Source organism: Gymnoscopelus microlampas (genome assembly GCF_963454915.1).
Source record: "Gymnoscopelus microlampas genome assembly, chromosome: 9".
NCBI lineage: Eukaryota > Metazoa > Chordata > Actinopteri > Myctophiformes > Myctophidae > Gymnoscopelus > Gymnoscopelus microlampas.
Window position 1 is genome coordinate 10,622,251 of NC_139946.1, and position 12,073 is coordinate 10,634,323.

Sequence of the window (12,073 nt, forward strand, 5' to 3'; positions counted from 1 at the left end):
CGCGCGTGTGTGTGTGTGTGTGTGTGTGTGTGTGTGTGTGCGCGCGCACGCGTGCATGTGTGTGTGTATTTGCACACGGCTACATTTGTTTGTGTGATTGTGTGTGTCTGTGTGCGAACGGCCATTGTCTGCTGCTGTTCCAGCAGGGACTCCAAAGTGAATTATTCATGCAAGATTTGAATACATGCAAATGGCTTACTCTCTGCTCTTGGCACAATTCCAGGTTACCTATGGCAACCGCGCCTTCAAGAAGCATCTTTCCCCTCCTCCTCCTCCTCCTCTTGGGCCCCCGCCCTCCGCCCATGCTATCGCTCTGCCCAATGGTATTGTTTCGATTGTCGCAATACCAGGCTGGGTGGCTGCTCACTGTAGGGTGGCAGGCTATCCCACAATTCATAGTCAAGGTCAAGGGCAGAGGGGAGGAGGGACGGAGGGACAGTTGGAGGCAGAGAGGGCAGGGTGTCTCCATCCTTCCATCAGTCAGTAAGTCAGAGGCTGACACTCTCACCACCACTGGTGAGAAAGAGGGGTGTAATACAACTCTGTGAATGCACAAATGTAACCAAATGGACCCGTACGGGTATACTGTTGCATTTGTATACTCTGTTACATCACTCTATCATGCACTGCTACTGATTTTTTATCTCAGGGTTCATGCGCAGAAACGGACATGGATCCAGAAACAGGATAAGCTTTGTTCTCTTATTTCATCTGTTTCGGTGAGAATCCTGTATACCAAACACTTTTTTATTAAATGTATTTAAATATTCAGTGGGAATTATATTTTATTAAGCTAATGTATATGGGATATACTCATATTTATTAGTTTGGGGTTTTCACAAGCGCATCTGTAATACCCATACTTTCAGGAAAGTTACAGAGAATACTTAATTTGTTACAATGTCAAAATTAGATCATAACGTTTTTGTAAAAGAAAATGATCTAAAAGTGATGTATGTATTATAATAAATGAATAAACATTCACCAATGAATAAACATGCACCAAAAATACGACACATTTGTAGAATTATGAAGTTAATGATTGTCATTACAGTGCATAGAAAGTTCAATGAATGTGAAGGAAATGGCAGTAAAACTGCCTCAGTGAGAAGCTAGCAGAGGTCAAGTTCAGGGCATGGGGTGTTCAGAGACCTAACTAACCTGCATAATGGGTCTGCTTGCACAGAGAGCTTGACCCAAGCAGCTGCTCACTGCTGCCATCTACTGACACTAGGCAGACAGGTAGAACTCAGCTAAATGCATTCAAACAATTAAATCAAATTTCTATATCACAATTGATCATATGTTATTTTAGTTGTCATTGATTTGTCAAAAGATTTTCAAGTTCACATTTGAAATAAATGAAGCTCCTCATTTTTATATTTTGGACCCTGGAAATATTCACATTTCACGTGTGCACACATGCACTCACTCAAAATATATTTTGTCAAATAGTTTGCAAATATATATATACTAGAGGTTCGGGCCACTATGTGGCCCACATACATTGCACTGCCGACAGGAACAACAGACACTTGTCAGAGTGTCTGTTGTTCCTGTCTGTCTGTGTCCCTTTTGTGGTCATATATGGAGATGTCTGTTTATGTCTGTCTACCAGTGTCCCTTTTATGGCCATATAGAGATATCTGTATCCTTCAGTCTTTACCTCTTTTATGCCCATAGGCTATATGGAGATCTACTCGATGGCAGGCACCGCACTCCTTCGAGTCCTTGCCACTGCCCGTGCCGAGTTTGATGTCTGTCGGTCCCATGCACATGACCATATATGGTCATAGTGGTCAAATCTGTGGCTCTGGACAACCGGATCTCTGTATTTGTCAGTCCTTGTCCCTTTTTAGCCCATATATGGAGATCGCTGATGTCATCAGTATATGCCCATGCCCCCTTTTCTGCCCATATATGGAGCTGACTGATTTGTTTGCAGCTGATGCCATGACAACACATTGTTATAGACAACGTAGCTGCATTGGGAACTCCTTATATGGCTATGGCTGAGTCAGAGTGACGTCAGAGGTCCGCCGCCCTCCCATTAGCCAATTTTAATGTAGGATAGGATATATAATATGTATTAAACCTTTTAAAAAAATATATATATTAAACCTTTTTCTTTGTACTTTTAAGTCAATACATTTCTATTTGAACAAACAGCAATAATGTGGTGCTGTACCGCTTTGCCATCACATGGCTCCCTCAAGTGGACAAATTAATTCAGTTGAATGTAGAGATAAAACATCTTTATTACAGCAAATTGTCATTTTGCTTTAAAGCAGCACAAAGCAAATAGATCTCTTATTAGAAATGTATTTTGATATTTAGGTTTACATTGAAAGATGAAATCATGATTGTTAATACTTTGAATGGCTGAAGTGAGAGCTTTGGCATGTCAAGATTTTCAGGTGAACAGTGCCAGCAAGCAACATCATGAATATCATGGATATGCTCTCTACAACAATATAAGCACAGTAGGAAATACAAACCATATCTCAATATATACAAACTCTCCTACATATTAATTTCTCAAATAGTGGACACATAAGACAAACATGTTGGATTCATATTGTACAACAGTACCTCCGCAGCCCCGCTGACAAGATCCCTGACCCAACAATCATTCCAATTCATTCATTCCTCCTTGGCACCTTGATCAAATGGAAAATTAAAACACTTTCCTTCATTTATCTTTGTGCATTGTACAATAAAGCAAATGTGAGCAGTGCATGATCACCGTTTCTCACAGAAAGATATATCAGGTTACTGATTATATGTTAACGTATTGAAAAACAGCTTGAAAAAACGAGGTCACTAGGATATTAAAATAATCAAAAAGACCAAAAGCAGCAATATATGATAATAAAAGGGGGGACGGACAACACAAAGATACAAACATAAAATCCACTTGAAACTTTTTGATCTGCTCATACAGTAAAATTAAAAAGGCAGGTGCATTAATTCATTAACCACTTGCAACCTGGTGTCCCTATTAAGGGCATGTACGTATAGCCGATTTACACAAAAATAGTTAGAATAGCCGATCTACGAGCTCAACCCATCGCACTGCAATGCGTTATGAGCTAGTAAACCGGCTATTTTCACAAATTCTGTGCAACACCATTGTATATGAAGTATAAAGAACGGCTTAAGTGGTTAACGCAACGCAAATTGTCCTGGAACTATCATGGAACCATCTTCCACAGAATCCACACAAAGTAATTTACTCTTCTTCATCAATTGAATTAGTGTTATTTAAAAATATAACTTAGTTTTAAGTCAAGAGCCTTTGAACATTTAACAATCTGAAGCCAGTCTGAAAGTCTTTGTTTTTCCATCCATACACACAACCAACTAGTGTGAAACCTGGCTGTAGTGTCGATGCACATAGCAGAAGCTGTATGTCTGTGTGTACATATAGACCCCTGACCCCACTGTCCATGCATACCCAGCCCAATGTATCCTGTCGAAACAGAGTGCAGCAAAAATACCCCTGCAGTGACCGTCCCTCTATGTATGACTCAACCTCCACTGATACCTATAAGACACAATGGGCTCATGGGTTTTCTTTTCCTCTGGTGCCCTCTGCTGGCTCAGTGAGTGAAGAAGCCCATCTGGTGCAATTTGTGCAGGAGGTTGTGTGTGAGATCAAACGTGGTGAAGCTGACCCCCACGGCAATGGGTCCCTTAAACCAGTTCATACTCAGGCCTTTGTAGAGTCCATGTATTACTCCCTCCTTTGTCACTATCTCAGACATGGTGGACAGAATTGTACCGTAGGACGATCCGGTGACGCCGGCAGTCTGCATACGCCGGCGAACCACATCTAATGGGTAAGAAGAGGACTGCCCAATCAGGCCGGCGCATGCTCCAAAAGCCAGTCGCTCGTGTGGGTACGGTTGGGATCTCTTTGTCTTGTCTAAAAAAAGAATGGTGAGAGGAGAAACAATGACAGACGAAGACATTTAACTCGGTGGCAATCACAAAACAATATATGCAATCGTTCAATTTAATAATATCCTCTCTGGGGCGTTTACAGTAACAATTGAAAATTCCAAGGCACTTGACCAACACTGAATGCAGACATACCTGCGTGTAGTTTTTTCAGGGTCTCGTAGGTGAAAAATGTGATGCCTGCGTATGGAATCACTCCGAGGATGGTGGGGACAAAGCCTCTGTAAAGGGTCTTCACACCCTCTTCTTGGGAGATTCGCACAAATACATGCAGGATATTACTGTACCTGTGGGGAAATACATTATTTAGAATTAACCAGAGTTGGTGTAGTTATAGTGTATGTAAATTGCATGCCCTGCATTTGTATTTTTTACTGGTCATGATATATGTGAGTGTTTACTCAAGATAAGTTCAATTAGGGTCTATAGATGACAACTGGAGAGGCCCATGCTGACGATGAAGGTTCAATGTTCTTTTATCTCTGGTGACCCACTCATGTCTTTCTTTACAGATTGTGACTTTGTGTTCTTATCACCTTCTACACCAACAGTACACAGTAAAATCCTCAGTGTTCATTTAATTCTGTGTTAAAAGAAAAGCCCATTTCGTCAAATGGACCTACAATATACAAATGTATGAACTGACACTGTGGATTTTACTGTGTTCTGTAGTTTTCCACAAAAAGATAACAGTGGTCGTTTCTGGGAAAGTAACAGTGATTGATTGAGTGCCTACATTTCTCTGGCAGTGACTGCCATCCTGGCTCGCACCATGTCCAAAGGGTACGTTAGCATTGCAGCTGTGGTGCCAGCTAGCGATCCTGCCAGGAAGCGGGGGAAAGGTGGCAGAGCTCTGGAATGGGCACACAGATAACATGTAAACACATGTGCCCTTCATACACTAATAACAACACACAATAGCACAGTTACTGATTTTGCAGTTATATAGCATTCATCTTAATAATCAAATACAAAAACTATTACACTTATAACTATTACAACTTATGACAATGTTAACAATGTAATTGTTGACAGACAAAAATGTAACACTGTGCATAAATATTAATCTTGCACATTATTATTACTAATATTATTATTATTATCACCACCACTCACTTTCCCTGATAGCCGTAGTAGCTCCCCAGGAGTTTTTTATACTCTTCATGGGAGCTGAACTGGATGGCAGCATAGGGGATGACCCGCACCATGGTGGCAGAGTTGCCCCTCCACAGGCCGAGGAACCCATCTTTCATGTATGAACAGTAGATGAGCCTGAATGCTTCCTAAGTACAATAAAGTTGGGGAAAGGGGAGATTGTCACTTAGCTTTCATGGACAGAGTCAAAATGTATGCAGAATATGACCGCAATAATCAAATGGGCTGATGGGGGTATCCAATGATCAGAAGACAGTGAGTCAGTGAGTGAGTGAATAGCTGTTTGTTGGGCAGGTTGGACTATTGATTGGAAGGCCGACTCATTGTTATTGTGTGTGCGTGCGTGTGTGTGTGTCTTATAGTGATGCGCGGGTTGACCCATAACCCACGGGTGGGTCGAGTCAGAATTTCAGAGGCAATTATGCGGGCTGCGGGTGAGCGGGTCAGCCGCTCTCACGCAAAAAAAAAAATCACATGCTCTTGTTTTGTCTTTATTCCTAATAAGAATAAGAATAATAACAATAAAACAGTTTGAATACACTTGGGGATTATTTTCTAACCATGATTTTACAGAATTATAGGTACGACCCGCGGGGCTCAACCCGGCCCGCGGGTCGCGGCTGGTTGGACTATTGATTGATAGACTGACACATTATCAGTTCGTATTGATACTTAAATTATTGGTACTTTTAAAAGTAATACGACAGAAATGTTAATATTGATTAGCCTGTGTTTGTGTACTGGCATCTGTTTAGTTAGTACATCAGGATTAAATAGAGTATTTATATGTATAAATGATCTAAACTCACCTTAGCAGAGAACCTCTTTGTGGACACTGTGACAGAACAAGAGAGAAAGCGTTAAACCACATACTTTCCCACAGGCTAAACATCTACTAAGAGGATTAGCAAGTACTCAAAAACAATCACAGCAGTGAGTGCAAACTCCACCTATTACAAATACTGTAAAGACTGTAAATGAGTTAGTTATACTTAGTCTATTACAGTTTCAACAATTACGAAATTCTGAGCAAAATACACACACACAAGTGACATGTGCTTGCCTTGGAAAATGATCTTGGTTCGATCCAGGGGAGCAATGACGGTTTTGGCCACAGCTCCGGCAAACGCACCACACAGCAGGGTGTCCAACACTGTCCATCTTCGCGTAAAGTCCTGTTTGTACGTACACAAGGCACAAGGACAGACACATATTGTATTACTAATACTTAGGATCATTCCATGGGCCTGACCACAAGCCTAATTTTAACCCTAAGCCTTATTTATACTCTGTTGCACATACAGTGTCTCTTATCGTAAATGATGCATTGCTAGCGTGAAAATCAGTCAGAAAATCAGTCGTGAAAAAAGTCATTTTTGACAAGTGATAGGCTGGCTTCATCCATAAGCCAGCCCTATTCTTTTTTTTTAAAGATTTTTTTGGGGCTTTTTATGCATTTATTTATAGGACAGTAGGCTGACAGGAAATGGGGAGAGCGATGGGGGGATGACACAGCAAAGGTCACCGGGATCGGGAGTCGAACCCGCAGCACGCTGTCAAACTGGATCACCAGCATATGTGGTATGCGCCTGGACCACTAGGCCAGCGGACGCTCCAAGCCAGTCCTATTCTAAACCTTAGAGTACACAGAATCGTTTCTAAACTGCGGACTAAATATACAGTGTGGAGGAGTTGCCCCATTTTTCTATATTTTATCAGAGAAGACAAAACGCATTAACACACATACAAGAAATAAAACAGCACAGACCATAATGTAAATTGAAGTGTGTGTTTTAGTATAGTGTTAGATGGGGACAGTACCACAGGCAATTTATTTTACTGCCAGTGGAACTTGACCTGTTTTAGCACGTAGACATAACCCACTTCCCATTCAACTGCATTAATCAGCTCTTATGTCAATTTATGGTTCAAAGCCAGTTCTAAAGTTTCTCATTATAGGGCAGCATAATTTGGAGTAATATACACCACTGGTTCTTAACGTGGGGTCCAGGGACCTGCAGGGGACCTTGAAGGGGTTCCAGGGCTAAATGATTGATAGTTACAAACTAAGTTAATTGATCATTACAGGTTTGTAACTCAAAGTGTACAAATGGAACAAAATGGACCCTCACAGCCACAGGTCCATTTGATTCCATTTGTACAGTTTCAGACTTAGATTAATATTGAGGAGGTCCCAGTATCAAATGGGGGTCTGAGGCCTAATGCATATCAAACTGGGGGTCCTTGAAATGAAAAGGGTTGAGAATCACTGGTGTACCACACTCAACAAACCACAGCAGCTGGAAAATCTGCACGTGGCTCCAAGGTACAGCAACACACCCCTGCTTGTGCTACAAGTGATGACACATCTCCCACCTGAGGCTTCTTCCTTAAGGGTTTGTGCCAGTTGGACCCAATAAACAGGCCCGTTATCTGATAAGAGAGGCTGACACACATTTCAAAAACATTTGTTGTTTCGCAACTATCGTTGTTGGGGTCAGCTTGTGCATGACCACAGCCGGAAGTAATGACTGGCCTTCTTTGTTTTCTTCCACAGCTGACAAGACTGGAGGGATGATTTAGGATTGTATTACATTTTATATTTTTGCACATGCTGTAATGCAGCTTATTGTGTTATTGATCGGTGTCAGTAGAGGTACAGTGAGGTACTGGATACTCCTTTGCAGCAACACCCTGCCATATGCTCACAAATACAAATTGACCTCAGGTAGCTGCCCAATACATTAGCAGAGCGTTATACACGTCAGCAGAGGGTGCTGGGTTAACCCATTTAGACCTGAGGCCGATTCTAAAAACACCTTCTAAATCCTGACTTAAGTTTTCTGAAAAACTTCAAATATTTATTCAAAAATAACAAAAAATGTATGTTGCTATATACTGTACATAGCAACAACAACCCCAAAAGGGGTTCCCGGATTGAAAGGTATAGTTAAGTATGGGGGTTCCCGGTCTAAATGGGTTAAGTGCTAGTCATAGTTTGAGACAAGTAGAACGCACACACCTAGCCAAGATGACCATCCCCCAAAACAAACAGGCAGTGACATCCAACAATCTAATGGCACCAAGGTGTTATGTACTGAATCTAATCTCAAGGCTATTACTGCCCTTTATGCAACTTTTAGATTTACTCATTATTAAGTAGTTAGATGTCATTAGTTGTGAAATATTCTAGAGTCCTTAGTTGCTGCCGTCATTCACATTCACCCGTACAAACATTCACCCTTAAGAGAACTAAAAGGTCAGCTTTGACCCTATACTGTGCTCGAGAAAACCTTCTAATCTGCTTTAACCAAAGCTGCCCGTTTCTCCACAAACTGATGATTGACCAGTTAATTATTGGTGCTCATTATGAAGTACTTCACTGAGTGACAGTTCCAATAATCTAAGCTTGTATGTGCAAAGCGCTGCGTTTTGAGCTTGTCAATCTGCTACTTTTGCTATTTTTTTTATTTGAATCCTGAAAAGTAACCGTTTTGAACATATGCGGTTTCCACCCGACAGAGACAACATATTATGTAGTTATGAATTAATCACAAACTCGTTTACACTTTACATTCGTTTAATATATTATGAAACCCACAGACAGACTTCCTACTTGGTGAACATTCGCAACATTGTCATACAATGGAGTATAAAGTAATGCATTTATTAAATTGGTTTCTGCCCGACAGCAACAATATAAGGCTACTAACCCTCTGTGTATACTTTCAGCATGTGCAATAATTAATATGTATTTATCTATCGACCTACGCCACATTGTACAATTGCATTATGTAGTTTCTAGTGCTTGTCTTTATATTTTGAGTAAATTATTGAATTGAAATGTTTATACTGTTGCTTCAGCATAACGCACCAACCTGACCCGAGACAAATCCATTGCATGTGCATTGTGCAAACAATACCTGGCAATACAAAAATAATTGAGTGACAAACTGTATAAATAAATATATTGACATTTTTCCATTTTCAACTTGTACTTCTACTCCACTACCTCTCAGAGACAAATTGTACTTTTACTCCACTACAATTATTTGATAAAGTTACTAGTTACCTTGTAGATTTTGATTATTACAAAACCACTAGTATATATACTTTGGCAATTTGAAAATAGCCAATCTACAAGCTCTTGTAGATCTGCTATTTTCAAAGGATTTTTATACATTTTACACATTTGAAAACTTGTGAAATGGGACCTTCTGCATAATAAGTACTTTTGCTTTTAGTACATTTTGATACCAATACTTTTGTACTTTTACGCAAGCACATTTTGAATACCTTACTTTTACAGAGTATTTTTTACATTGCAGTATTGATAATGTTCCTTAAGTAAAACATTTGAGTACTGGTAGAGAGAAATATACTCACTTTTGCTTGACTGGAGGGTGGCAGAGACAGCACTGTGGCTGGAGGTACTGGTAATGCTCTCTGGTGCTCCTGCACACTGTGGGCCATATCATCATATGTATGTGCCCTTGACTGTGAACTCATTCAGTCAAACACAACCAGCTCGAACCCCTACACAAAAAAATAGAACAGAACAGAACAGAACAGAGAATGAAGACAGAATGTTTCAACTAACTATTTCCCATCTGCTGCTATGCTCACGCCTCCATCTCAGGTCCTGTGTGGAAATATGTAGATCATTTGTTTGTTTTTGTTTGATCACCTTTGATTGCACCCCCCCCCCCTGCCTCTTTTTGATTGCACCCCCCCCCCCCCCCTTGTTTTGTTATGTAAATAACAATACCCACTCTTTTACTTCTGTGACAATAAAGCTGATTCTGATTCCCTAATGGCAGCCTGTCTTGTAAACATGGCATCACATTACAGGTTAAGACACCATTGTTTGCTCTGCATAGTTTACCGAAACAGGGTAAAGCATTTATACTCAGTTGACGAACGGGACAGCTAATCCAAATTGCCCAACTCAAAAAACGCACTCAAATGAATGGGCTGCGGGGTGGTGATTAATTAAAGCAGATAAATCAAACTGCGCAGCATTGAAAGGATAATCACACAAGAGGCCTTTATAGTATCTGTATCACTATACTAAACATTAGATTCTTTTGTTGTCTGGACGATCCTTACCTCTTGATCCCGTGCATGGAACAAAACTGTGTTTACAATCAGTCGTCAGTCATTCAACGGCAGTTTTGTTTGCAGACATAGTTGTTTTGCTTTCTGGAGGCTCGTTAATGTCTGTCTGGCAACACGCTGTGTTGCGTATATATAATAGGCTATATTACCACGTCGTGCACGTTTAAGTGGTTTTCTTTTAAACGTTTTCCTGAAGGTGATCTAAAATGACAGATGTCACCGCGCTGCCACGGGGAAGGTGACCTATATTTAGACGTCCAGTCCCACCACACAACATTTCTGCACGGAGTTGCTGGCTGGCTGGATATTATGAGCACCAGCTCCAGCTTGTTTTGGTTGGCTTTCAATGGCTTATCGCCAGCACCAGTGTTGCCAGATGTTGTGAGAGAGATAAGCAATCAGGTCTGTGAAAACAAGCCCAAAAGAAGCGACTATTTGTACTTCCATGTACTGTTGTTCTCATGTCTTACTAAATAAAGTACATCAATCAATCAAAACTATGAGCATACCTGTGCTGTACACATCAGCTATTTGAAAATAGCCGATCTATAAGCTGAAATGAAATTTGGAAGATTCTTTAAACATTCTAACACAAATCTGGTACGAGGCTCCCTAGCACAAAACATCTTCAACTAAATACATTGTATATTAATGTGTGGGTCCGTGACGAAAATGTTTGAGAACCACTGGTTTAAACAACATTTAGGATGGAAGTCCAAATAAACAAGCCCCAACTATTGCTACTTTACAGAAAAAGAAGCCCAAAGTCGCTTGAAAGAAGCTGACATGGCAACACTGATCAGAACGAGGAGCACGTAGGCTTCTGTTTTGGACTACAATGCCCAGGAACAAATGTAGTCGTTATGAACTATCGCGTGGACAGCTACAGTCCTAGGTTGCCAGATTGTGGTTGGCGATGAAAGCACAAAGCAGTTATTTATTTTAGAACTAAATACACTATCATTTAAATCCCAGATGTGTTTTCTCACATACCGGTACACGTGAATGGGCACATGTTATTGATGCTGTCAAAGTATTTTTCTGTACTTTTTTCTATGTACAGTTGCCTTTAAGACATGATTGAATTTGAAAGTCCTTTAAAAAAATCTCAAAAACCCTCGTCAGTCGATTATGTGCACTGCCAGCCTTGGATCATATTCAAAATAGTGTTTGCAATTTCTCTCTTTTTGGTCTGTACATATAAAGTGCTTCCCGCATGGCAACGGATGTTAAAATGATGTACGGTTCCTCAGAAATACCCGTGTTTTCCGTATTGTTCAATAAAAAGCATTTTAATCCGATCGGTGGCCATTTTTACCGTATGCTTTTATCTAAGCGACCCTATCAGTTGGGAGGTGTATTGCACTCTGATACATTATAACTCTATGAGAAAATGGCCACCAATCGGATTAAAATGCTTTTTATTGAACAATACAGAAGATACAGGTACTTCGGGGGGTCCGTACATAATTGTAACATCCGTGGCATTGGGGTAAGCACTTTATATTTGCAATCTAAACGCTGATGTAGATGTCCGGACTAAAAAGGGATGAAGTGCAAACACTATTTTGAAGATCATCCAAGTCTCGTATCAAGGCTAGTGCACTGCATGTATCCTTCCGTTGTCCCATCCTTTCAAGATGAAGAGATGCACACTGCTTGAAACAAATCACATTACAAGAAGAACACAATTACAAAATACATTTTTAAGATTAAAATAATGCAATTATATAATAATAAAAACAATCTGGGTAAGAAAGTTTGCAATAAACGGAGACACCTCTGTTGGGGGGGTTTATGTACGGAGTCTGGCAACCCTGGCCTGGAAGCTCGCCAC

General features: G+C 40.5%; 1 protein-coding gene across 1 annotated transcript; it reads right to left on the reverse strand.

Annotated features, from left to right (window-relative positions):
* Positions 1-2,246: 2,246 nt before the first annotated feature.
* On the reverse strand, positions 2,247-10,587 carry LOC311052310 (mitochondrial coenzyme A transporter SLC25A42-like). Its single transcript, XM_084067203.1, has 8 exons — positions 10,228-10,587; positions 9,505-9,654; positions 6,182-6,293; positions 5,928-5,953; positions 5,080-5,246; positions 4,700-4,816; positions 4,099-4,250; positions 2,247-3,928 (listed from the first exon to the last, which is right to left on the reverse strand). The coding sequence occupies exons 2-8, from the start codon at positions 9,625-9,627 to the stop codon at positions 3,603-3,605; spliced, it is 1,023 nt and encodes a 340-aa protein (XP_083923329.1). The 5' UTR covers positions 9,628-9,654; positions 10,228-10,587; the 3' UTR covers positions 2,247-3,602.
* Between the last annotated feature and the right edge of the window lie 1,486 nt (positions 10,588-12,073).

Coding starts and splice junctions, on each gene's coding strand:
- LOC311052310 (XM_084067203.1), bottom strand. CDS start 9,627: ATGAGTTCACAGTCAAGGGCACATACATATGATGATATGGCCCACAGT. Junction 5,954..6,181: donor AACCAAGATCATTTTCCAAG/GCAAGCACATGT, acceptor GTTCTGTCACAG/TGTCCACAAAGAGGTTCTCT. Junction 3,929..4,098: donor CCTGAAAAAACTACACGCAG/GTATGTCTGCAT, acceptor TTCTTTTTTTAG/ACAAGACAAAGAGATCCCAA.